The sequence below is a fragment of the Oncorhynchus clarkii genome, chromosome 28 (genome assembly GCF_045791955.1).
Source record: "Oncorhynchus clarkii lewisi isolate Uvic-CL-2024 chromosome 28, UVic_Ocla_1.0, whole genome shotgun sequence".
NCBI classification, from domain to species: domain Eukaryota; kingdom Metazoa; phylum Chordata; class Actinopteri; order Salmoniformes; family Salmonidae; genus Oncorhynchus; species Oncorhynchus clarkii.
The window spans coordinates 17,124,466-17,152,243 of NC_092174.1; the positions used below are offsets into that span (position 1 = coordinate 17,124,466).

The following is a 27,778-nucleotide window of genomic DNA, read 5'->3' on the forward strand; positions in this document are numbered from 1 at the left end:
ACTAACCTTGTGGGGACACACAATTGATTGCCATTCAAATTCCTACTTACCCTAACACAACCCTAAACCTAACCATTAACCTAGGCCTAACCCTAAAAACCCAAAACCTATCCTTAACCCTAAAAGTAAACAATCTAGAAATAGCCTTTTTCCGGCAAAATGTCACCAGTTGGTAAAAAATAAATTATTGACTAGTCTTGTGGGGAATTAAGGTCCTCACAAGTAAAGTTAAACATGTCCACGCACGCACGCACACACGCACACACGCACACACACACACACACACACACACACTGTAATTTGTTTAGATACAAAGTTGTATTTACTCAGATAAGGATGGTTTAATATATGACACACATTGTAACTTGTCTGGAAGGCTTCCGGTCCTACCTACTGATAACTGCTGTTACTAAGTGATGATTCAACGCTCTTACCTCAAGAAAGAGAGCAGACATTCTGGAGATCAAACGTGAGACTATACTCTCAAACACAATTTTTTGAATGTTGCTCAGTGAAAAACAATAGTAAACTCCTCCTGAGAGACACTGTAGTTTAGTGAAACCACTATTGGGTTGTTCATGTTGTGTATGTGATCAGTGACCAAACAGGAAGCTTTAATGACCCTCTTGTTTACTTGGCAGAGCATTGTTTGTTTGTAAGACAACATCATTTATGCTGCCTTACTTTGAGTCTGCTAAATAAGTTTGCTCCCTTTTTTCGTAAAAAAATGTATGCAAGCATGACTGTAAGTCACTCACCTTGGATAAATGGGTCTGCTAAGTGAAATATATTATAAAAGAGTTACAATGTATTTTCTAGGTGGTGTAAACTGAAAAACAAGACAAAACATATCACTGACACTGAGTAGGGCTCTGCATAATATAGGTTTAAATTGATGTATTCCTCTATGAAACATTATTATAAAAGATATGATGTGTTCTCGGAATGAGTGTGTGTGCATAGTCAAGTGAGAACAGGGACGATAAGCCTAGTGGCATATCCTCAAAAAGGACTTCCGCTATTGAGATACCCCTACCCATCGTATAACAATGCACAACCATGTTTCCATATCTCTAAGTTATCCCATATAAGAAAAGGACGGTTGTATAAAAATGTTTTACTGCAAAAGTGGTTAAATTAATAAATATTGTATCCCAAAATTGCAAGTAGTCAGTTGTCAGCTCGACATACACAAACAGACAACATTTGGATATTTTAATATATAGACCTGTAAACACACAGATACAATAGTCAGAAATATAAACTCTGAATGTTTATGATGAATGTAAACTTCACTTTTTGGTTGCTGTTAAATAGACAAACTGCTTTAATTCACTGTTGTATCAATCTAATCAATCAATCAAATGTATTTATGAAGCCCTTTTTTACATCAACCGATGTCACAAAGTGCTTCTACAAAATCCCAGCCTAAAACCCCAAACAGCAACCAATGTATATGTAGAAGCACGGTGACTAGGAAAAACTCCCTGTATGGTCCTGCCTGACAAAAATGCATACAGTTGTTTGATCTTGTGACTATTGTAATCAGCTCTTAGGCAAGTGGGCTCAGACACTGTCATTTTTTCCAGTCTAAGGTGGATTTTTTACAGTATGTTTAGCCCCTACTCTTGCAATTATGTTAGCCCCCCCCCCCCTCTCCTAGATTTGACGCCAAATACAATACGGCGTCCAAAATCCAATATAGCTGAAACCTTAACATAGAATGGTGGGTTAATCGGCTGTATATGTATACTCTAAATTAGATACAGTTTTCTGATTTGTGCACTGTACTTATGACCTGTACTCAATACTATTTTTGTGTACTTCAACTATGTTAGGAATCCAATATGCCCACCATATACACTCAAACACCTTTGTCTGGATATATAAAACGGCAGCAGACTGCTTGGCATGGAAACGCCAAATATTCCAAGTCACGAGCCTCTTTAAAGATGAAACGAAAGGAACGGGAATCCCACCCTGGACTCTGACACCCTCTTCCCTAGCTTAACAACTTGCCTCTCCAGTATTGGGATCTTAAGTCACCTCTTTATCATTTAGAAGTTCATTTTGATTCATTGCTAGTCCAATCCATCTGCCTTAATCCAACATGACCATCTCCTGGCTCACTGCATTTTTGATGCACATTGGGATGTTCCAGTGCACTTTTATCCTGGTTGGGCTTAGCTGGCGCATTGCTTCTTCCAGACCATCCTGGCTGTCTGCCCTGGAGTTGCCGTATATGTTGACTTGGTGACAGTTATGGTGCATGCGGAGGATGCAACCACACATGACAACTGCATAAGGCGTTGGTGTTCACTACAATGAACCAACACAACCTGACACGCATTGACAAGAAATGGGCCGTCACATTTCATAGGAATTGCACTTCTCCAATGTCAATGCCACCCTGAATATTCCAGAACTGTCCTTGATAGGCCCACTCCACCGTCAGTCCTCCCCTCAGGCAGTTACTAGAGACAGAGACGCTATGGAACTGGACTGCCATTCAACAGCCAAAATGCCGTCTGGAAATTGCTGGCGTGCATTACCTCATTTGCAACCTATTTCGCTACCAACCATGGCTGGCTAGCCCATGTGACACCTGAACTGGTCTCGCATGTGAAGTATGAGCTTTCATGTTGAGGTGACTCATGCATTGGTCTTGGAAACTGCAGTAATCCCAACAAGGACATATGCCCCATTTATGGCAAACAAGAGGCGCCTTAGAATTGTAAAACTTGCTGTATGTAATCATTTATGGTGGATGGAGATTGACTGTGATAGTGGTCTTTGTGCATCATGCTTGATCTGCTCCACCTCCTCTGCAACCCTTTTACTGTCCATCAAAGCCCAGGGATACTCATCAAATGTATATGTGTGTGGAGCTGTACTATGTCCCTCATAACCAATGCTTCTTAGTCATAGTCTATGACCTAGCTACACTCTAACTAACTTCTAAGTAACCCTCACAGGTTATGTCACTCTCCAGTCCGTAATCAATGCCAACCACCCACAGTTAATATCGGCCAAATTATCATCCTGCCGGACTTCCAAAGGAATATGACCCGAAGGACTTTTGGCCACATTCAACATAATAAACTCCACCCACAGGCCAATTAGGCGTTGGAAAGATCTAAAGGCAAGTCTGTCTGTGATAGCCCTTTCACAGACTTTCCTTCACAACCAGACAACCAACTATCCCCCCATTACTATCCCTCCATTATTCAGGCTGGGATAACATTCCAGTTAGTCAATGGGTCTCATTTGGTATGCAAGCTGCATCTGTTGACTGCCTATACTGAATTGTAGAAATGAAAACTGATCACACCACAGCTCATTATTCTGCTCTGCTAGGGTTAAGTGGGTGTGTCACAACATCTACAGTATAAATGTAACCACATTTGCGGTCAAAAAAATTTACACAACCATTCATTTAATTTATGGGAGACCTTAGAGATGTGGTAAAACATGGTTGTGATTTGTTATACCTCGGTTAGGGGTATCTAAAAATGTTGGGGGTCTTGCCACCAGCCTAGATCTGCACACATTTAGACATTGTGTCATCAACCTATGACTGCACAGCTGCTGTTGTGCATACTTGATCCCCCCTGTGGCTAAATAACACTCACATGAAGCAACAGGGATCTCTCCCCCAAATCATCAGCCACTCATCTAGTACCTCCTAATTACCATCCTATAATTAATACATGTTTAACTTAATCAGGGCTAATGTATGAGTCATACATTATAATTCAATTAAATTAGTAAATTATCAATGAATAAGTAATGATAAATGAATCTAGGTTCCAATTAAGCTGCAAGTGAAAGAGATTACATTAACACAGGATGATAGTCCTTTGTATTCTAATCAATGTATTTGATGATGTTAGGATAATGTTATTGTGCAGCCAAATAATTAGTCACAACCAAAACAACATTTCAAACGTTGCTTGTCATATTTGTTTGTCTTTTGTCATTTAAAAATGCCCAATCAGGATATCTGTACTTTGTGTTTAGGTCCTCAGTTCCAGTGCACAAGTTATGTTAAAAACATATGTTGTCTAAACCAGGGAGGAATGTCAGGTCACACAGAGTGCAGCAAACCCACTAAGAGAGAGAAGCACAAATAGGACATATTTTGGTAGGCCTGCCCTATCAAGTGTTGTCAGTGGGAAGTGTGGTTCTAAAGGACATTCTCAGGAAAATGCCTTTTCTCTGTTTTGGGCTTTGAGGACAGCCTTACATTGCTGTACATTCAGCATTCAATGCTGTCTTTGGTGTGTAATGGTGGAAGAATAAAGCCTTTATTAAGTAGAGCTCTATGGTGATATTAAGTAGAGCTCTATGGTGATATTAAGTAGAGCTCTATGGTGATATTAAGTATAGCTCTATGGTGATATTAAGTATAGCTCTATGGTGATATTAAGTAGAGCTCTATGGTGATATTAAGTAGAGCTCTATGGTGATATTAAGTAGAGCTCTATGGTGATATTAAGTAGAGCTCTATGGTGATATTAAGTAGAGCTCTATGGTGATATTAAGTAGAGCTCTATGGTGATATTAAGTAGAGCTCTATGGTGATATTAAGTATAGCTCTATGGTGATATTAAGTATAGCTCTATGGTGATATTAAGTAGAGCTCTATGGTGATATTAAGTAGAGCTCTATGGTGATATTAAGTAGAGCTCTATGGTGATATTAAGTAGAGCTCTATGGTGATATTAAGTATAGCTCTATGGTGATATTAAGTAGAGCTCTATGGTGATATTAAGTATAGCTCTATGGTGATATTAAGTATAGCTCTATGGTGATATTAAGTAGAGCTCTATGGTGATATTAAGTAGAGCTCTATGGTGATATTAAGTAGAGCTCTATGGTGATATTAAGTAGAGCTCTATGGTGATATTAAGTAGAGCTCTATGGTGATATTAAGTATAGCTCTATGGTGATATTAAGTAGAGCTCTATGGTGATATTAAGTAGAGCTCTATGGTGATATTAAGTATAGCTCTATGGTGATATTAAGTAGAGCTCTGTGGTGATATTAAGTAGAGCTCTATGGTGATATTAAGTAGAGCTCTATGGTGATATTAAGTAGAGCTCTATGGTGATATTAAGTATAGCTCTATGGTGATATTAAGTATAGCTCTATGGTGATATTAAGTATAGCTCTATGGTGATATTAAGTAGAGCTCTATGGTGATATTAAGTAGAGCTCTATGGTGATATTAAGTAGAGCTCTATGGTGATATTAAGTAGAGCGCTATGGTGATATTAAGTAGAGCTCTATGGTGATATTAAGTAGAGCTCTATGGTGATATTAAGTAGAGCTCTATGGTGATATTAAGTAGAGCTCTATGGTGATATTAAGTAGAGCTCTATGGTGATATTAAGTATAGCTCTATGGTGATATTAAGTATAGCTCTATGGTGATATTAAGTATAGCTCTATGGTGATATTAAGTATAGCTCTATGGTGATATTAAGTATAGCTCTATGGTGATATTAAGTATAGCTCTATGGTGATATTAAGTATAGCTCTATGCCTGATAGCTCTATGGGGGTGATGGCACTTAATCATGGTGGCTTTCTCAGGAAATGGCATCTCTCTCTACCTGCAACAACTGAACTTTACAGGAACTGAGTAGCGCTGGTAATTACTTTATTTGATCATGTATGCCCTAATCTACTGAATGAGAAACTGAGTGATGATGCTCTTGATTTGTTGCCATTGATTTGGGGGAGGTAATGCTACAGCCTTTGCAATACAAAGCGTTTTATACAACACTGTCCTCCAGTGTTCAATGTAGAAATTCCACAGGCCACACGAGAAAGAGACAAGTCCGGGTAGATGGGGAAAATCCTGACTTCCATTTAAGTCTAATTTATATTGGATTCAATCCATATAGCAGAAGTATTGCGGAAGATCCGCGTTATAGCGCGATTGAAATTTAAAAGTAGGGTTCCCGGGTCCGCGGAGACTGCATTCAAGGTAAATGTTGCATATGTTGGCTCATTATGAAATTACCTTTACATTTTAACGTGGATTTTTTTGCAATATTGATTGAATCCAGACTTAACAGGGGATTTCCACTATCAGCGTTAAATTATATAGCCACACTAGCTTCACCCTCATGTGGGTGCTAACAAACAAAAAGCATGCTAGGTACTAGCAGAGGCTGGAAGCCAAAGTGATTGGTCAATGGCAGAGTACTTGCATAAAATTCAGCTATCCTCAATTTTGGCCCTGTTCACGCCCCAGCCCACTTCGCTTCCCTCTATTGAAAATGAAAGGATTTCGATGTTTCAACGTCCCTTGTCGTCTGCTATGGAACCCACTGTAAATATAAATTAGACATAAATGGAAGTTAGGATTTGCCCCTTATCTTTGAACTGAACCCACTTGAAAGAATGAATCTTATTGAAACATTTATTTGATCCAATTCTTTGGAATGTAGTAGTCATTGATCAGTCAGAAACTACGTAGGTCTTGAAGCTGACCAGGGAGTCAAATAGCACCCTATTCCCTACACAGTGCACTACATTTGACCAGAGCCCTATGGGCCCAGGACAAAGGTATTGCACAGTATAGGGAATGCGGACATTTGGGTCCAAGTATAGAAACATAATTACATCAGTCAATAAGGCCTTAACTGCTTAATCATTTTTTCTTTCCTTTTTTTTATATCTGGGATGGCAAATTACATTTAGCAGTATTGAAGAAAAAAAAACATTTTGTAGAAAAAAATGGCACAGACATTTGTGACAGTACAAAAACACAAGGTGATATAACATACCAACTAAATATAAACATTACGTAAGTAAAGAGACGTGTATAGCTTTTTCAATAATGAAAAACATCTCCATAATTGTACATTTCAGAATTATATCATGTCATCTGAAACCATATAAAATAGTTATCTGTAACACTGTCTTATCCTTCTCTCGCTTTCTCTCTCTCAATTTTTTTTTCACAAAACAATATCATAAACAACACAAAGATCTTTTAAATATATCAGTGCAACATTGTTTTCACATCTAATGCTGCAGCATCCTTTCCTATTGAAGAGGACCACACCAAAACATGAGGCCCTTACATTTTTGAGAGGTGGAACCATAGAAACAGGAATGACTCATTCTAATTCGAATGATTCTAATCCTGTGGAATATGGAATACCATTAAGAGCTCAAAGCAGAACCATGAAGCATCTGTCTAACTAGGTTCCCTGAATGAAGGAAACATGACAGAGGCGAAACATAGAAGCTCAAATAGACCCCGGCCGAAGGAATAAACGGTATAGCTACATCACATCCATTCATTGAACCTTGGATCCATGTTTTTGCCGTTTTATATAGTACTTTGTTTTGCATGAACTCTTTACGTTATTGTTCAATACAGACAAAAGGAGAGCACATAGGATGTGAGCTACAGTACATGAAAACAGCATGGCAGAAAAGTATCTTTCATTCTAGCAAGGTCCATCATTCCACCATAGACATGTAGGGCCAGTTCCCCAGAACCCAGATTAAGCCTTGTCCTGGACTAAAAAGCATTCTCAAAGAGATTCTTAATCTGTGTCTGGGAAACTGGCCCAAGTATTGTCATAGCAGCATTTTTTCTCTCCTAGAGATGCTTCACCCCCTCCAGTCTGTTGTATGGTTGCGTCCCAAATGCCACACTATTCCCCATATAGTGCACGACTATTGATCAGGGCACGTAGTGCACTCTAGGGAATAGGGTGTCATTTCAGACACAGCCGATGGGCTCTTCACTCTCTTCTTGTTAGGCCTTTGTAGCGAATATAACCATTGGCCATAATAACACACTCTTTTCCCAGGCAGCATTGTAGAGCACCAATGGAACATAACAACACAAAATAGCCATTAAATACATGAGGACATCCAGACAACATCACCTATGATACAGAGAGCACAAAGAAAGGATACTGCAGCAGTTTGTATTTTTTTTGATATAAAAGGCCGCTCAAATATATTAAAACCTATGTACAATAAGTTGGATGTGTCATGTACTATGGGGATGGCATGAAGTCCTGCCAATCTGACTCCACCAGCCGATGCCTATGTACTGCTATGATGATCAGAACAGAATCAGACTCTACCAGTGGATGCCTACTTACTGCTATGATCGGAATAGAATCAGACTCTACCAGCCGATGCTTATACATAATTATGTACAGAACAGAATCAGACTCTACCAGTGGATGCCTATGTACTGCTCTGATCAGAACAGAATCAGACTCTACCAGTGGATGCCTATGTACTGCTGTGATCAGAACAGAATCAGACTCTACCAGTGGATGCCTATGTACTGCTGTGATCAGAACAGAATCAGACTCTACCAGTGGATGCCTATGTACTGCTCTGATCAGAACAGAATCACTCTACCAGTGGATGCCTATGTACTGCTCTGATCAGAACAGAATCAGACTCTACCAGTGGATGCCTATGTACTGCTGTGATCAGAACAGAATCAGACTCTACCAGTGGATGCCTATGTACTGCTGTGATCAGAACAGAATCAGACACTACCAGTGGACGCCTATGTACTGCTATGAACAGAATCAGTAGAGAAAAGGCAACACAAACTTTCAAAAGGCACTGTCGGAACTAGACACAGGTCTAGGGCCAGGGCAAGCACCCCTCTGGACACACACACACACACACACACACACACACACACACACACACACACACACACACACACACACACACACACACACACACAGACACACACACACACGCACAAAATGCACAAATCGATGCCGACATACAACAGAAACATAACATGGCCAGCTGAATAGCCAGCCGCACGTCAGGTTAGTGAATCAAAGTTTTTATGCTCTTTCTTTCTGTGAAACAGTATTGACTTCAGAGAAAAATTAAAAATCATATATTTTCAGAAGAAAAATAACAAAAACATGATAAATACTTTCATATTAATTGGTCTCAACACCAGCATCTGATTACATAAAAACAAAGCACGTCACAAAACATCCAAAAAACTAAATAATCCTTTTTGCTGTACACATTTTCTTTATACACAGTGCCCCCTACTGGTAAATTCCTTTCACTGCAGCCCCTGAGAATATCACGACTCGGTCACAACCTCCTACCATCTCTACGGCTGACTGCGTCTAAAATGGCACCCTATCCCCTACATAGTGCACTACAGGGCACCCTATCCCCTACATAGTGCAGTATATATGGAATACGGTGCCATTTGGGTCCCAACCCTCCGTTCGGTGGTCTAGTTCCTCCAGCTATGAGGCTGCTTGTGCTTCCTTCCCTCAGAGGAAGCTCACGCCTTTAGCTTACGCCTCTGAGTAGCTGTTCTGTGCATTCAGCTTGCTGTCCTTCTTTAGCTTGACTCCGTCCACCAGCTCAAAGTTATAGTTCTCCAGAGCCGACAAGTTCCTGCTGTCGGACATGTGGCCGTGTGAGCAGGCACAGTAGAGGACGACACCACAGATAGCCCCCAGCAAGACCCCCAGAGCGCTCATAGCGATGATGGTGATGAGGATGGGGTCCAGGGTTTTCAGCATGTTGCCTGGGCCACCCAGCTCGCTGTTCTCCACTACCGCTGGGTAGTACGGGTCTATTGCTGAAATTGAGACAGAAAAAAATTACTTTAGTGGCCTGGGGTGGTCTATCAGTTCCTGCCGCTGCCTTCGGAACACACATGTATGTCAGTGCTGGTGTGGGATTGAATCTGGCCCACGGCCCGTCTAGCACACCATCTCTCTTCCTTCCTTTCCTGTCTCGCTTCACTTTATTTTTTAAGGATGGAAAGAGCCTTAAAAAACTATGAACAGCTGGATACATATAGGCATAGCATAGGTTAGACGTTAGGAGGCTCGTCACCCACAAGCTCTAAAGAATATTACAACCATGAATGAGCACTGAGGTAGTGTACTTACGGTATATGCAGATCTCTGTTGGCTGGGACGTAGGAGCCTCGCGTATATCTGGATCTAATGGGGGAAAAACAACACCCATCCAAAATGGCCACGTTATTTGAGTTGTAATAAAGTTGTAATAAAGCACCAAAACCAGAGAGCAAAGAGGGTTGCAAAATTCCGGTAACTTTCCCAAATGTCTCAGTCTTTCTAGAAATCCTGGTTGGAGGAATCTGCATTTCCTGCGTATTTCCTACTTATTCCAGGAATATTCCAACCAGGCTGCAGCCCTAGCAGAGAGTTATAGACCAGGGCAGTGACACTTACCCTTACACTCCTCTGTTGTGAGTCCATCCAGGATTTTGATATTGTCCAGCGCGATATGTCCTGTGCTCCTGTCTCCCACTCCCTCAATCACCACCTAGCAACAACAACATAAACATATAGGTGAAATACTGCTATATAATGCATTACTTCTGACCATAGGGCCCATATAATGCATTACTTCTGACCATAGGGCCCATATAATGCATTACTTCAGACCATAGGGCCCACATATATCACGCCCTGACCTTAGAGATCCTTTATTCTCTATTTTGGTTAGGTCGGGGTGTGACTAGGGTGGGCATTCTAGTTTCTTTATTTCTAGGTTGGCTTGGTATGGTTCCCAATCAGAGGCAGCTGTCTATCGTTGCCTCTGATTGGGGATCATATTTAGGCAGCCTTTTCCCACCTGTTTGTTGTGGGATCTTGTTTGTGTATAGTTGCCTTGAGCACTGCATAGCTTCACGTTTGTTTTGTTCTTTATTGTTTTTTGCCGTTTCACGTAATAAAGATGATGAACCCAAATCACGCTGCTTTTGGTCCAAGTCTTACAACAACGATCGTGACAATATAGTGCATTATTTCAGACTATAGGGCCCACAGAGTGCATTACTTCTGACTATGGCCCATATAATGCATTACGTCTGACCATAGGGCCCATATAATGCATTACTTCAGACCATAGGGCCCACATAGTGCATTACTTCTGACTATGGCCCATATAATGCATTACTTCTGACCATAGGGCCCACATAGTGCATTACTTCTGACTAGGGCCCATATAATGCATTACTTCTGACCATAGGGCCCACATAGTGCATTACTTCTGACTATGGGTCATATAATGCATTACTTCTGACCATAGGGCCCATATAATGCATTACTTCTGACTAGGGCCCATATACTGCAATACTTCTGACCATAGGGCCCACATAGTGCATTACTTCTGACTAGGGCCCATATAATGCATTACGTCTGACCATAGGGCCCATATATTGCATTACTTATGACCGTAGGGCCCATATAATGCATTACGTCTGACCGTAGGGCCCATATATTGCATTACTTCTGACCATAGGGCCCATATAATGCATTACTTCTGACCAAAGGGCCCATATAATGCATTACTTCTGACCATAGGGCCCATATGGTGCATTACTTCAGACTATGGCCCATATAATGCATTACTTCTGACCATAGGGCACATATAATGCATTACTTCTGACCATAGGGCCCATATAATGCATTCCTTCTGACCTTAGGGCCCATATAGTGCATTACTTATGACCTTAGGGCCCATATAATGCATTACTTCAGACCTTAGGGCCCATATAATGCATTACTTCAGACCATAGGGCCCACATAGTGCATTACTTCTGACTATGGCCCATATAATGCATTACTTCTGACCATAGGGCCCATATTGTGCATTACTTCTCACCATAGGGCCCATATAATGCATTACTTATGAATAGGGCCCATATAATGCATTACTTCTGACCATAGAGCCCATATAATGCATTACTTCTGACCATAGGGCCCATATAATGCATTACTTATGACTAGGGTCCATATTGTGCATTACTTCAGACTAGGGCCCATATGGTTTATTACAAGGGAATGTGGTGCCATTTGGAACCTAACCCGAGGTCTAACAGACTCATGACCAAGGTCTATAGCCTAATGCTTTACCTTATAGGGTTTGTTAGAGTGGGGCACCAGCACTCGTCCCTCCCTCCATCGGCTGCCCTGGTGTCCACTGACAGTCCAGAGCAGTGCCTCAGTCCGTCCCTCCTCTGTCTCCTTGCTCTGTTTGATGTGCAGGGTGCCGGCGTGCTCCCCGAACATGTGGTACCAGAAGGACACACACAGGTCTGCATCAGGGGCGGTGACGGGCAGGCTGGCTAGGCGTGCCACCCTCTCCTCCATCCTCTCCTCCTCTGACTCCTCCTCCTTCCTTTCGGTCTCAGTAGCCAGCAGCATGTAGATGAAATTTCCTGGACCTCCTTTAGAGGGCAGTAAGAGACAAGCTAAGTAGCTATTTCTGAGTCCATGTTCATTGTGATCGTGCTTATTTACTACAGTAATATTATTGTGTGTGTGTGTGTGTGTCCACATGCACTCTGTGTCGTGTGTGTGTGTGTGTTTATGCATTCTCTGTCCTCTCACCTGTGTGATCTAGGTTGGGTCCTCTGTGGACTGTAGGGGCCCCGCTGGTATGAATCATCCACCCAGCACCAGCATCCGTCTCCAGTGTCCAGCCGCAGAAGGATGGGTTGTCCGCCCAGCCAAAGTCACACGCGAACCACAGGTACTCTGGAAAAGAGGTCAACCTTGTAAGTAACCTAGCTTGTTTCCTCTGGCTAAGTGTAACTATTATTAACTTAATGTTACACGACGTGAATAGAGAGTGAGGTAAGGTAGTAACAACGTGTCATTTCCAATTTCCCTCTAACAAATAAAATATATGAAAATACTTTTGAACAGCTGAGGATCAAGCACACCATTTGTATTCAGGAAAATGACCATTTCTTACAGTAACTTGAAGGCACTCAAACTTAGATACGATATTTCATATTAAACAAAAGACAGATTCACAGATCCAACATGTGTTTAGTACCAGGAAAAGGAAGACTGAAGGGACCTTCCAGAGAGAAGGAAGACTGAAGGGACCTTCCAGAGAGAATGAAGTAGTGCCACGAACAGAACAGTAATGAAGACTAAACCATTTCCAGAATGTACACTACGAAAAACTTGTTTCTCATCCCCTCTATGCCAGCTACAAATGGGCCCCTATTCCCTATATAGTGCACTACTTTTTAGCAGAGCCCAATGGGTCGTGGTGAAAAGTAGTGCACTATAAAGGGAATAATGGGCCCATTTGGGACAAAACATAACATGGCGGCAGTGGTTATTCACAGCATCAAAATTAACGCTACAGCTATGAGTAAAAATAGATAGATTGTGGCTTCTATCAATCTTTTGTCTCCATCATTTTCAATCCCCCATATACATTTTGAGGTAAATTATTTTAAATATATGTTCCTTCTTTTTTATTTTCCCCTAACCCTACCACCCCTCCCCTAATTGGAGTAAACTAATAAAACAATAATACCCAGGCTTCTACTTCCAGCTTATACATACTATATACATTTTATGGACACATGTTTGACATTAGCTATCTTTTTTTTTTCCTTTTCTTTTTTTTACAAAGAATGTTTCTTTTGTTGTCAGACGCTGTTGCAGTACTCAGAGAATAACTAACTGTTGTTGTGCCCTCTGGTTGTTGTCATATGACTCTTTCGCTCAGTTAATTGAGACTCAAGGCTCTTTTTTCTGTTTCTGCAGTTATGTTTTTCCATCTCAAGGCCAAACACCGGCTGTGTTCCAAATGGCAGCCTATTCATTTTAGAGCGCACAACATTAGACCAGGACCCAGCACTGGTCAACAGCACACATAGATCTGGCAACATCTCTGTAGTTTGGATGACATCAATTATGTGGTCAAATCTACCATCCTGTTCTGTATTTCATGTCAAAATCCAACCATGATGATCTGCCTCATTTGCTTTATAGACAGACAACAAAAGAGAGGCGGAGAGAAGGATGGATGCATGAATGGATGGGTGGAGTACATGAGCCGGTAGTTTATGGACGTTCTCACCTGGTATGTGGTCTCCCTCTATGATAGGGTCTGCCACTGTGGTGTCACCTGTCAGACACAGATGGGCACAGTCAGTGGGGTTCATGGATCAGAGGGTGGGTCAAACCCCCAGTCAGGGATACAAACACAATTGATGGATAGATAGATCAGATATATTAGACAGATAGATATTTGTTTATTTGGATCCCCATTATTAATTGCAGAGGCAGGAGCTATTCTTCCTAGGGACCACAACAAAAGACAAAACATGAATACACAAGGAGAGTAACACAAATGTAAAATACAACAATATACAAACGATAAATCCTCTAGGGTAGGGTAGAGAAGAGTGAGAGAGACATGATGAGGATGGATAGATAGAGAAAGGGTGGGTGTGAGAAGGAGAGTGGGATGACGAGAGAGAGAGCAAGGGAGGCTGGTGGTCGGCACCTGTTGGGTCGTAGTCCTCCCCTCCTGCGCCTGTTCCTGTTCCACTGTGACAGCTGGCCTGCTCGTCGTCACACTCTTCTGACGTCGGCGCGGGCGTGGTCACAGACGCGGTCGTGGTGACAGCGAACGTGGTCACAGCAAACGTGATCGCTACAGGCGTGGTCGGTGGGACAGTTGTGGGCTCTGGAGAGGGAAGGAGAGAGGAGAGAGTGAGTGGGGTGGAGAGAGAGAGAGAGCGAGAGAGAGAGAGAGAGAGAGAGAGAGAGAGAGAGAGAGAGAGAGAGAGAAGAATCCTTCAGGGAAATGATACCTCTGCTGTTTGGTTGTGGTAAGCAGCCAGTTTACAGGTCAACCTTTGTGATTGGATTAGGGGATATGGCCATTTGTTTGATTTTAGATGTTAATGACACTGACATGGTGAAACCAAGCAGGCTTCCAGGGCACATGGTCTGGGTGGAGATAGGAAACGATCCGGTAACATGAGACTGTGGAGTGAGGCTGGTTGCTACTGGTAGCAAGATCGATACAGAAAGTGTCGGAGTGTGGAGAGCCAAGTGTGGAGAGTCTGGTAGCTGCAGAGGGGTTGGAATCAAGGTGTGAAGGAGAATTGGGGAAATAATTAGAGTAGATTGCTCATAGTGGATTTCCCAATGTGGCCCTGTGAGTGTGTGTGAGTGTGTGCTTGTTCCCAAGTGAGTGTGTGTTCGGATGCTCTCGTGCTCTTTCTTTGATGTGGAGATCATATTGATTGAGACAGATAAAGGGAGCCACCACACTCCCTCTCCTCTTTTTTCCACCTCCTCTCCTCTCCCCTCCACTACCCCACCGTCTGGCCTGTACTAACTGATCCTCATCTTCCTCCCTACTAGGGTAACCAGACACCCCATACCAGACCTAGAAATCCCCAACCCTCAGTCACTCACTCTCCCACCCCCACTCCCACTTCACCCCCACCTCAGCCCCACTCCCACCGTCCCACTGTGACTGAGAGGGGTTCTTTAATCCTAATACTGTCCTGCTTGGGCAGCTCCAAAGTCGCGCAGCGGTCTAAGGCACTGCATCTCAGTGCTAGAGGCGCCACTACAGACACCCTGGTTCGATTTCAGGCTGTATCACAACCGCCGTGATTGGGAGTCCCATAGGGCAGCGCACAATTGTCCCAGCGTCGTCCGGGTTTGGCCGGGATAGGCCGTCATTATAAATAAGAATTTGTTCTTAACTGACTTGCCTAGTTAAATAAATGTTCAATTAGTATTATTATTTTTTATTATTTTTTAAAATAACACTAGTTTGGTCCAAAATCTGTTTGTTCACTCTGTTGCTGTCGTTGTTAAGCCAAAACTGTGTGTGTGTGAGATGTTTGCACTATCTCACCCTGGATCTCACAGCCCAGCAGCTCCAGTCTGAGGCCCAGGCCCTCGGGGGTGGCTCTCTCTGGGTAAATCCTGAGGAAGCGAGTAAGCAGAGGGCCCAGCGTACGCAGCTCTGGGGTGTCATGGTTCTGGTTCCCAATGAAGATCTGGAAGAGAGAAAAGAAACGTTTGTTAGTTAGGATTCACATAGACACTTGCATGCACGCAAACATACACACACACACACACACACACACACACCTTGATGCTCCAGTCTATTGAAAAAGAATCGACTTTCTATCAAAACAAAACACATTTCTTTGAAGACCTCTAGGATCTATGAGTTCCTCCTTAATATATTATTTAAAGCGAGAGGACATGTGAAAATGGTTAGCCCGTGCGGTGAGCAGGTAGTGGGAGTCCGGGACACAAGGCCTGCTACCACCATGGTGCCAGGCCCTAGGTTCTTAAGTTTCCCTCTAAAACCCTCAATCAAAGTGAAGCCTGGTGTGGCAGCTTGAAAAACATTCTCTCTGCCTCCCAAATGGCTCACTATTCCCTATAAAGTGCACTACTTTTGACCAGAGTAGTACACTGTATAGGGAATAGGGTGCCATTTGAGATGCTGCCGGGATGTATGGCTGAAGCCACTGAAATAGACTTCCTCTCTATTCGTCTTTGAAGATTGGAGGCTGGAAAGGAGCTTTATAAAAAGACACAGGAAACAGGGCAGGGGGATATCTAGGGCGGCATCCCAAATAGCACCCCATTTTCTATGCTGTAAACTACCTTGGACAAGAGGCCTATGGGCCCTCGTCCAAAGTAGTGCACTACATAGGGAACAGGGTGCCATTTGGGACACAAATAAGATCTTCCTCTGTCTGCCATAAATCAGGAGTCCCACCATCTGGAATAGATGGATGTTCAATGTCTTGCGACCGTGACAGGGAGTAGAAGAGTACTGCTGGATATTTGGACCAGCTAGGTGCTGATGGCTTCCACACACTGACATGTCATCCTTGACTTGACCAACAGGATATGTTGCGCTCTTGTCAACATCAATCTTGGCAACATCCTATATGATCGGAATGATTTTCCATTGATCAGTGGGTCTCTGTGGGAGGAGGTGACTTCCAAACATTAATTCTCAGGCTGCTTCCCTTACCTTAGGCTTGGCATCGTTGTCTTCATTCACCATGGTCCAGTCAGAGCCGTTGCTGCTGTAACCCACCTTGAACCTCTTCATGAACACATTCTTGTCTCTATAGAATAAAAATACAACTTTATTGATCCAGAAAGACACACAAACACACACAGGTTCCAACTCTCTGGTTGCTGGCCCCCGTCTCTGTCCTCTAGGCTACCTACCTGTGGTGTCCTCCCTGGATAACCAGGCCGCTAACCAGCTTGTCCTGGCCCAGGTCCACCTGCAGCCACTCGTTCCTGAAGGGCTGTCTGGTCTGTTGCTGGGTCCATCCCGACCTCCCTGTTAGCAACCTGGCGTTCTCCGGTACCCAGCCACGCTCCGCGTGCGACGACGCAGTGACCTGGGCATCTGAGATCTGTCCGGAGACCATCCCCAGCATGCCTGAACAGGGGTAATCTGCGTTTGTGAGTGTGTGTGTGTGTGTGAGAGAGAGCAAGAGAGAGAGAGAGAGAGAGAGAGAGAGAGAGAAAGTAGAGAAGGGATCAGATTGAGGTTGTGTCCTCATGGGCTCTGGCCAAAAGTAGTGCACCAGATAGGGAATAGGATGCCATTTGGGACACATACACTCAGTCCTGAGATCTTTGTGAGTTATTTTGTGATTTGTCTTTGTGGGAACTACCCTGTGTGTGTGTGTGTGTGGGTGTGTGTGTGTGTGTGTGTGTTTGTGTGCGTGTGTGTGTGTGTGCGCCCGCGTTTGTGTGGTCATGTGTGTGTATCATACGAGGTGGCTGGGCTGAACTCACAGAGGCAGTATAACTGGAGGACAGAGACAGACGGTCTACATCCTCCCTGTGTCATTCCAAGCTCTTAATCATCTTGTACAATACACACACACACACATACGCACACACGCACGCACGCACACACACGTGCACACACACACACACACACACACACACACACACGCACGCACACACGCACACACGCACACACACACACACTGCCCTGCATTGAGGAACAGAGTAATACCATATTTATAATGTTCTCCTGCTGAGGGAAATAAGAGAGGATGGATTTCTGGGAAGAACCAAGTGCTGCGCTTAGTAATATCGTAAATACTGGATGTACGATGACTCAGCTTGCCTTTTTTCTGTTTTCCATTGCACTTTTACAATGAATAACTACCTAGCATGACCCTCGACCGGCTTTGGAAGCAGTGATTATTCTAAATCACAAGGCTGTCTTCTGCACAGCCAAGTACAGGATTAATTAGATTTCTTAGAGCACTGGAAAGCATGGTAAATAGGGTCTAGATTAGAATGAAAATGTGTGTGTATGTGTGAGTGTGTGTTTGCGAGTACATTTGTGTGAGTGTGTGTGTGTACCTGAGGTCTTGCAGCCGTAAACCTCAAAGCGCATGCATATGCCTATCTCCCAGGACATGGGTCTGATGCGGACGTAGCGCGCCAGAGTCTGCTTGGGCAGGAACGACCTGGCCACATCTGTAGGGTTGTGGTTCCCCTGGAAAATCTGGAGGAGAAGAAGTAGAAGATGATGATAAAGAAGAAGATGAAGAAGATGATGAAGAAGAAGATGAAGAAGATGAAGAAGATGAAGAAGAAGATGATGAAGAGGAAGAAGATGTTGAAGAAGAAGAAGATGAAGATGAAGAAGATTATGAAAAAGACGAAGATGATGAAGATGAAGAAGAAGATGATGATGAAGAAGATGAAGATGAAGAATAAGAGGAAGAAGATGATGAAGAAGATGATGAAGATGATGCAATCGAAGAAGAAGATAAAGAAGAAGTAGAAGATGAAGAAGATGAAAAAGAAGAAGAAGATGAAGAAGAAGAAGAAGAAGATGAAGAAGAAGAAGAAGAAGAAGATGAAGAAGATGAAGAAGAAGAAGATGAAGAAGATGATGAAGAAGAAGATGAAGATGAAGAAGAAGAAGATGAAGAAGATGAAGAAGAAAAGAGGAAGGAGATCATCATGATGTCCAGCAGAAACACATATTCTGCTTTATTCCAGAAGAATAGAGACAAAATCGTTTACCTCAGTCACATATGTTAAATAGAAATGTCTGAATCTGTTCTGTAAAATAGGACAGATTCCCCTGGTGTTTGTTGTCCAGAGTACAGGAAATCTGCCCTATTGTGAAATGTGTGGTTTTGATTTCCAAATCAGACTGAACCCAGTCTTATTACTCATGTATATAACCTCTCTAGATTTCTTCCTTCTGGGGAATTTGTCCTGGCCACTGTTCTCTTGCTTCTCCTTTACCTGCTCTTTGGGTTCTAGGCCGGGTGACAGTAAAGACCTTTATGATAATTTAAACAAAAGGTTTAAAAATGATCTTATGAGTCAGTCTTACCTTCTGCTTGGATCCCTCCTTTATTGTGACCCAGTCCTCTCCATTGGAGCTCACATCCACTTTGTAGGAGCGGACAAAGTACTCCTTCTTGGTTTCCTTGGAGATGGCGCCCTGTGTTCCCACGGCTGAGACAAAGCGGAGAAATCCCAGGTCCACCTGGCAACACAAACCAGAAACACCCAGTTAGCTTGAACCCTGTTAGCTCATGCATTAGGCAAAACAGAGATAAAGGACTGAAAGACCTGCACAAGGAATAGTGCTGCTACCCAGTGCTTTATTCCTGCATCCAAATCAACCAAAAATCTTTGACTTCACAGAAGTCTTGCCAGGTGCAAACGAAGAAAATAGCCAATTAGTTAATTGGTTGCAGTATAACTCTCAATGTCCTGCATGTGGATGAGCATCATATACAGTGGGCTTAAAGGCAGGAAGTTGCCAACTAACCTGCTAACCGTGTTAGAAAAGATCTGACAGAAGCCACTTCCAGCTACCTGTCGGGGACAGCTACTGACAGAGCCACTCATGATGTGGTCTGTTAAGTGGGTTGTCAGTGTTGACCATGTTAAAACACTCTGTATGAATGAACATAGAGCCTCTGCCTACTTTCTGAGCAGGGCGAGGCCTGTTAGGCCGATTGTGGGGGACAGGACGGAACCGGTGGGAAGGCCATAATGCCTCTGACGGTGAAAACAGGAGCGTTGGCCCTTCCTCTGGGAGCAGGGGCAGGTCCACAGGAAGTGAGCTCCACCGCCTGGCCTGGCCAGCAGAGCAGAGAGAGAGAGACTCCATTGTCTGTCTGGGGAATTCCTGAGCTGCAGGGAGCAGCTGGTCTCTTTAGGGCTGTGTCCCAAATGGGATGCAACCTATTTCCTATATAGTGCACTATTTTTGACCAGGGCCCTCTATATTGAGAATAAGGTGTCATTTGGGACACACACCCTGGTCTCTCAAGGGCACAGGGAAATGGAAGGCAGGGCTGCCTGCTGGCCACCCTTCTGCTCTGGGCTTCATGTATTAAATATTTATGTACTTTAAACTAGGTGGGGCTTAGTACGGTTGGTTGCTTCATGATATTAGTGTGGGTGTGTTTGTGTCTGTGCTTTTGTCTTGAGTCGCTTTTTTTGCGTCATCGAAGTAGAGCATCTTTCTTTCAGAGAACCGTTAGAGAGAGTCTTTGAGATAATATTGATTTATAGCCTAAAAAACGGTGCCTTCTACTTTAAGGGGGTTTAAATGATGATTTATGTTTTTGAGGTAGAGGTATTTTGAGGTTGATGAATTTTGTTATGATGAAGTATGCTATAGTGCGTGGCCCACTCCGCAGCATGGTGCAGCTAGCCAGAGGCTGTGTCACAAATGGAACCCTATTCCTTACAGTGCACTACTTTTGACAAGAGATCCGGTCAAAAGTAGGGCACTTTGTAGGGAGCAGGGTGCCTTCTGGGACACAGACAAGTATGTGTGTGTGCCATCAATACATACAATTCTATTATTGAGTCAACAGTTAACATTTTATTGATACTATTTCCAGGACACAATTTTTTATTTTAATGTCGCCTGGCAGTAATGTGTGCTTTTGTCACGTTCTGACCTTAGTTCCTTTGATTTGTCTTTGTTTTAGTATGGTCAGGGAGTGAGTTGGGTGGGTTGTCTATGTTCGGTTTTCTATGTTGTGTTTTGAGTTTGGCCTGGTATGGTTCTCAATCAGAGGCAGGTGTCGTTAGTTGTCTCTGATTGAGAATCATACTTAGGTAGCCCTTTTCCACCTGTGTTTCGTGGGTGTTTCTTTTCTGTTCTGTGTTTGTATTTCATCGTTCAGGACTGTTTTCGTTTCGTTCTCGTGTTTTGTTATTTCCTGTTCGAGTATTCGTTTTCATTAAAAGAGAATATGAATACTTACCACGCTGCACCTTGGTCCTCCTCTCTCTCTCGCAACAGCGAGCGTTACAGCTTTAGGCTCCTTTATGACGAATCTTTGGCTGTATAGGTAGTCTGCTGATTTAATTGGATCATCTTGGCTTTTATATTAAAGCGATATATCTAGGCCCCATGTCGATAGCAAGTTTCCTCCGGATGCCACAGCTATGGATGAAACTGCCAACCCATCACTGTGCGTAATTTATCCCCAACCTGGCCGTTTTTGAATTACAGTGAGATTGACATGTTATTGAAACCTGTGAGGTAAGCTTATGCAGGAAAGGTTTCCTTCCTCTCCAAAGACAAAGTATTTATAGAGGCGTACTGCTTGAGGAGAAACGTTTGTCTCGGGTCTGTGACGTTGGAAACCAGGAAAGGGCCGTACATCTGTAGAACACATTTGGGCCTGGCTGCTCTGCGAGTGAATGTTGTTAGCGGAAAGAGATGAAAACAAAGGAGTCCTCAGAGACTGTTGGAGGAGTTCCCATCACCCTAAGAGACAACACGAAGGATGCGATATTTAGGTCCCATAATATGATCCAATGCCACTTGTCAGGAAAAACAAATCAGAATCATACTGGAAGATTTATTATAGACTGAGCGTGGCATTTTATTTAGGAACGTTGGGCATCATGGTTGAAGACTGTAGAAGAATTCAATTATTCTGGTATGCTTTAGTCATTAACTAGTTATAAAACTGCACATTTTTCTCTCCGCCCCATGGCTAAATGAGTAGAATTGGATGGAATTACTTGTAAATTGCAAAATCTTCTGGTATGGATGTGGGCACCACGGCCTCTCATAATGAGTTCAGTTTTTTTTTGTGGCCTCCACTCCAGTCAAAGTTGCCCATCTCTGATGTAGAATATGTTAACATGATCAAAAGCGACAAGCCACACCCTCAACTGACCTCACCATGAGTACCTCTGTCACTTTAGAGAACCTTGTTCAGTGAACGTCGTAGCTTTATTTCCCCTGCATGTGGTCAGAACCCTTTTCTTGTCCTGATCTTGTCCAGTCTAACCCCACAGTTATGACACAGCACTTTCGTGACAAAGTGGGTCACAGCAGTCAGTCACAGCAGCCTAGCGCTGGTTACAAGCTCTTTCTCTCCTTGCCAGAAAAACACCAATATCCTGTTTTGAAGGATGTGCCAATGTTTTTGTTCAATCTCATTTAGTCACGGTCCGGCTGATGAATGCAGCCGTGTCTGCATCCCATTGTTTTCTCCATTAAAGGCCTGAGCAGAGGGTTTTATTTTCAGCCACAGAGTGTCAACGCTGCCAAGTGTTGAGTAATTAGGAATATGGGAGAGTAATTAGCATCAGTCCTTTCATAGAGGAAGTCTGGCCAATAGGCTTGGCCGGCCGCTGCAGAGTTCATGTCAGATAGAATAGGAAACGGCGGACAGAGTGTTCAGCTCAGAGGTTTCTATCATAATAAAGGGCTTTGGTTTGGTTGCGAGATCAACTTGAGACTGGGACTGAAGCAGAGCAACAAGGTCTTTCGTGCCAAGACAACCCAGGACACTGTCCACAACTCCTCTGTACTCAAGTGGACTCAAGCCCATGTGTACTCAAGTGGACTTTGCCTTTGGCAAACAATCTCAGCAGTTTTTAATTTATACAGATTTGTTGTCGGGCTCTTTAATTACACTGCTGTGCATGATTCTCAATTGTATCACGAATACCATTGAGTACATGGATCAAATGTTCAAGTGGCTCAAGGAGTCTTAACAGCGTGGCTTGTGTGCTAGAAAGGGGTTGCCATGACTTTGTTGAAGGCGGAGGGGAATATATAGAAACTCTAGGGGATTTACCAGGATAGGCTATAAGGAATGTACAGCTCTATGGTAACACTACAGCTTCACCATAGAGTGCCAGTTCCCAGGGGTCCTCTGTCACTCACATAGCCCACACAAACCCATGCAGAGTCACACACACCCACACACTACAGTAGCAAGTCCATCTGGGGCTTGACGTTCCCAGGGGTCCTCTGTCACTCACACAGCCCACACAAACCCATGCACACACCACACACACACCCCCCACACAAACCCATGGGGAGGCTATTTCTTCCTCTCCCAGAGAGTTCGGGAGTGAGGCCAAAAACAGGACACTGTGGTGCCTTCCCATCCTTTAGACTATGTTACTGCATTATTCTGTGGTCATGTAATTATATACCCCGATTTACAGACTTCCCATGATTTGAAGCGCGACACATTTGCAAAATGCTTTGGGGTCAAACTATTGGGGAAGTCCATTTGATAAATATGTTTTTTTTCATATCAGTTCATATCAGTTATTGCATTTGGTTGTATTAAAATACATGACGTATTATTATATTCTATTCTATTATTATTATTCTATTCTGTTCTAGTAATGCAATCTTGAAGTACATGTTCCTGCTCTGTTCAGAGTTATTGGAGTGTGATTATATTGAAAGACAATATAACCACTTTACTGCTGGAGTTCTGTTTTGGGGGAAAAAACACGGTCTGTTCAGTTCATCGTGTTTGGAGTGTTGGTGTAGAGTAGTGTTACAGAATAGCCTCATGTAACAATCTGCATTTACAACAAGAAGCATCCCCCTGAGGGTGTTGCTACCTTTACCAAACTAGATTATAGAAGTCATGTCCCTGTTAGACAGTGTGTGTAGGAAGGAGCTTAATCAACCCAAATGCCAACTAGTCTAGTCAGTCTGGCCTCTCGATCACAATCTGTCTTGTTTGTGACTTTATGATGTTTATTTTTCCAAGAATGTCATTCTTGAACACCCTCATGACCTGTGCTGCAAGGATCACACACACACACACACACACACACACACACACACACACACACACACACACACACACACACACACACACACACACACACACACACACACACACACTTCTCATTAGGGATGCTGGCAGACAGCCGTGACATTGGTTCAGACTGGTGGAGACAGACCTGAGTTTCCCACACTGTCTGCCTACAACCCCCGGACTGTGTGGATACATAGAGAGATGCACTCTTAAAACTTTTCACTATGACAGTAGCTGTCCCGAACTGGTAGTGGTGAAGGACAAAACACACAGTCCGGGATGAGTCTAGAATAACCAACTGTTGCTCAACCCAGGGCTTCATGTGCAGCCATGATGTTTTACACGTACCAAAAGCATTGGTACTGTCACTGACACACATACAGTGCCTTGCGAAAGTATTTGGCCCCCTTGAACTTTGCGACCTTTTGCCACATTTCAGGCTTCAAACATAAAGATATAAAACTGTATTTTTTTGTGAAGAATCAACAACAAGTGGGACACAATCATGAAGTGGAACGACATTTATTGGATATTTCAAACTTTTTTAACAAATCAAAAACTGAAAAATTGGGCGTGCAAAATTATTCAGCCCCTTTACTTTCAGTGCAGCAAACTCTCTCCAGAAGTTCAGTGAGGATCTCTGAATGATCCAATGTTGACCTAAATGACTAATGATGATAAATACAATCCACCTGTGTGTAATCAAGTCTCCGTATGAATGCACCTGCACTGTGATAGTCTCAGAGGTCCGTTAAAAGCGCAGAGAGCATCATGAAGAACAAGGAACACACCAGGCAGGTCCGAGATACTGTTGTGAAGAAGTTTAAAGCCGGATTTGGATACAAAAAGATTTCCCAAGCTTTAAACATCCCAAGGAGCACTGTGCAAGCGATAATATTGAAATGGAAGGAGTATCAGACCACTGCAAATCTACCAAGACCTGGCCGTCCCTCTAAACTTTCAGCTCATACAAGGAGAAGACTGATCAGAGATGCAGCCAAGAGGCCCAAGATCACTGTGGATGAACTGCAGAGATCTACAGCTGAGGTGGGAGACTCTGTCCATAGGACAACAATCAGTTGTATATTGCACAAATCTGGCCTTTATGGAAGAGTGGCAAGAAGAAAGCCATTTCTTAAAGATATCCATAAAAAGTGTTGTTTAAAGTTTGCCACAAGCCACCTGGGAGACACACCAAACATGTGGAAGAAGGTGCTCTGGTCAGATGAAACCAAAATTGAACTTTTTGGCAACAATGCAAAACGTTATGTTTGGCGTAAAAGCAACACAGCTCATCACCCTGAACACACCATCCCCACTGTCAAACATGGTGGTGGCAGCATCATGGTTTGGGCCTGCTTTTCTTCAGCAGAGACAGGGAAGATGGTTAAAATTGATGGGAAGATGGATGGAGACAAATACAGGACCATTCTGGAAGAAAACCTGATGGAGTCTGTAAAAGACCTGAGACTGGGACGGAGATTTGTCTTCCAACAAGACAATGATCCAAAACATAAAGCAAAATCTACAATGGAATGGTTAAAAAATAAACATATCCAGGTGTTAGAATGGCCAAGTCAAAGTCCAGACCTGAATCCAATCGAGAATCTGTGGAAAGAATTGAAAACTGCTGTTCACAAATGCTCTCCATCCAACCTCACTGAGCTCGAGCTGTTTTGCAAGGAGGAATGGGAAAAAATGTCAGTCTCTCGATGTGCAAAACTGATAGAGACATACCCCAAGCGACTTACAGCTGTAATCGCAGCAAAAGGTGGCGCTACAAAGTATTAACTTAAAAGGGGCTGAATAATTTTGCACGCCCAATTTTTCAGTTTTTGATTTGTTAAAAAAGTTTGAAATATCCAATAAATGTCGTTCCACTTCATGATTGTGTCCCACTTGTTGTTGATTCTTCACAAAAAAATACAGTTTTATATCTTTATGTTTGAAGCCTGAAATGTGGCAAAAGGTCGCAAAGTTCAAGGGGGCCGAATACTTTCGCAAGGCACTGTATGTAACTCTATTCACCTATGTAGTGCACTACTTTCCAACTGTTTGGGACGCAGATGCCACACATGTAACCCAGCTGCCCCAGGGCTGTCTCTTACCTGAATCCACTCTCTGCTGGAGTCTTCAGAGGGGGTCCAGCCATTCTCTTTGTAGTTGAGTCTGGAGCGCTCAGGAGACCAGTTAGAGTTGTACTGAGAGGAGGCAGTGATCTGATCCGAGGTGATCGCCCCTGACTCCATCCCCAGGCCCTCCACACACTTAAATTCTGTCAACAGAGATATAGAACCTGAGTTACACTTTATTTGGACAGTCCTCTGTTGATCAGTGTTCCTCAATCCTGGTCCTGGGGACCCAAGGGGTTGCCGATTTTAGTTTTTGTCCTGGTACTAACACAGTGGTTTCAGCTAATCTACTTATCATTAGGTGTCTGAGGGCTAGGGAAAATGTTTAATGTGCATCACTTTGGGTCCCCAGGACAAGAATTTGAGAAACACTGCTATAAATGTTTGACAGATTAAATCATCAATAGACTATCAACGGCAACTCTGTTGTTAAACAGCAACTTTTTGTGGTTATGGTTAGAGTTAGGTTTTGGGGTTAGAATTAGGGTGAGGGCTATGAGCCTCCATCCTCTGTCTTGTCCTGTCGGTCTCTAAAGAGATGTTGTGTGACTCAGGGAGGTCTTGGCCTCGAAGACAACTTGGAAGAGAAATGCAATGGGAAAGAACTGTGTCTTACTGGAACTAAACGCGAACTTCCTCAAGCCTCTCTGAACTGAGTCAGAAGAAAAGAACAGCACGTTCTTGTGTATCTCAGCTGGAGCCATTCAAAGATGACACATCTAGAACCTTCCGTAACGAGCCACACTGAGTACACCACAGAGGTACTGGGTTGACTAACTCTTGACATCTCTAAAATATCACACACACACAAACTAGAAGCATCCTTTTTTAAAGTAGCTTTTTTTTCAAGATATGCTATTAATAAGTTAATCATGTCAAATATTATTATGAGATTCCCAAAAGCAAGCGTAGGCCCACACTTTGACACAAACAATGTCATGTCTTTATTGAATTAATACATGTTTTTCTTTACTTATTTTAAATGTTGCAGGATGAAAAAAACAAACATAGAACACCATACGAACACACACACACACACACACACACACACACACACACACATAATAATATTACTTCCCTATCAGTCGGTTTGGAAGTAGAAATGTGTGTGTCGAAATGTTCTTAAAACAGACTTTTTTTCCCCATTACATGAGAGGAAGGCGGATGGAATGTAATGTTGTCAGATATCAGTATTCCTCCTGTTCCCCTGATGACTTAATCTTATCACTTGGAACACTCCATACTGCAGCTTTGATCACATTAACTGTTGAAATAGTCTCTGATAAGGTCTTTCATTTAGATTGCAATGATTATGTGGATATTTTGAGGTTCTGCCGCTGCCTGCTGAGAGGAGGGAACAGAAGTAGACTTATGAATAGAAATGGTAGAATTAACAGAAAGCTGAGAGGAGATGGAAGGAGGGACAGAGACTGTTTTTACTCTCTGGGATGGGGTGTCGTAAGTCCATCCTGGCTCTGAGTGTTTGTGAGGCATTTAGACCCTGTGTCACCAGTCAGCCCCACACACTGTCCTTCCTGACCTCCCCCTCCCCGCCCCCATCCCAGCTAATCCCCTCCCTGCCCCCATCCCACCTACTGTGAGTGCACTTAGTGTTGGACACTGTGGCCCCGTAGTTATATACAAGTACGCCCCCTGTGCAGGATGCTAGTCTGTGGCATGGCAGTTCTGGCTGGGACAAGGTTTAACGTG

At 43.1% G+C, this 27,778-nt stretch overlaps 1 protein-coding gene across 2 annotated transcripts in view; it reads right to left on the bottom strand.

Annotated features, from left to right (window-relative positions):
- Positions 1-6,417: 6,417 nt before the first annotated feature.
- The window catches only part of LOC139386648 (neuropilin-1a-like), a 50,448-nt gene continuing 29,087 nt past the window's right edge, over positions 6,418-27,778 (bottom strand). The window contains exons 6-18 of one of the 2 annotated variants that reach the window (XM_071132405.1): positions 26,045-26,211; positions 19,211-19,366; positions 18,220-18,364; positions 17,056-17,290; positions 16,853-16,949; positions 15,710-15,854; positions 14,336-14,518; positions 13,907-13,954; positions 12,412-12,558; positions 11,935-12,248; positions 10,246-10,339; positions 9,940-9,993; positions 6,418-9,623 (exon numbers count right to left, since the gene is read on the bottom strand). In XM_071132405.1, coding sequence (XP_070988506.1) covers positions 9,334-9,623; positions 9,940-9,993; positions 10,246-10,339; positions 11,935-12,248; positions 12,412-12,558; positions 13,907-13,954; positions 14,336-14,518; positions 15,710-15,854; positions 16,853-16,949; positions 17,056-17,290; positions 18,220-18,364; positions 19,211-19,366; positions 26,045-26,211 — 2,075 coding nt within the window. In that variant the 3' untranslated portion in view covers positions 6,418-9,333. The remainder of the gene's footprint in view (positions 9,624-9,939; positions 9,994-10,245; positions 10,340-11,934; positions 12,249-12,411; positions 12,559-13,906; positions 13,955-14,335; positions 14,519-15,709; positions 15,855-16,852; positions 16,950-17,055; positions 17,291-18,219; positions 18,365-19,210; positions 19,367-26,044; positions 26,212-27,778) is intronic. The other variant, XM_071132406.1, reaches the window with a different exon arrangement.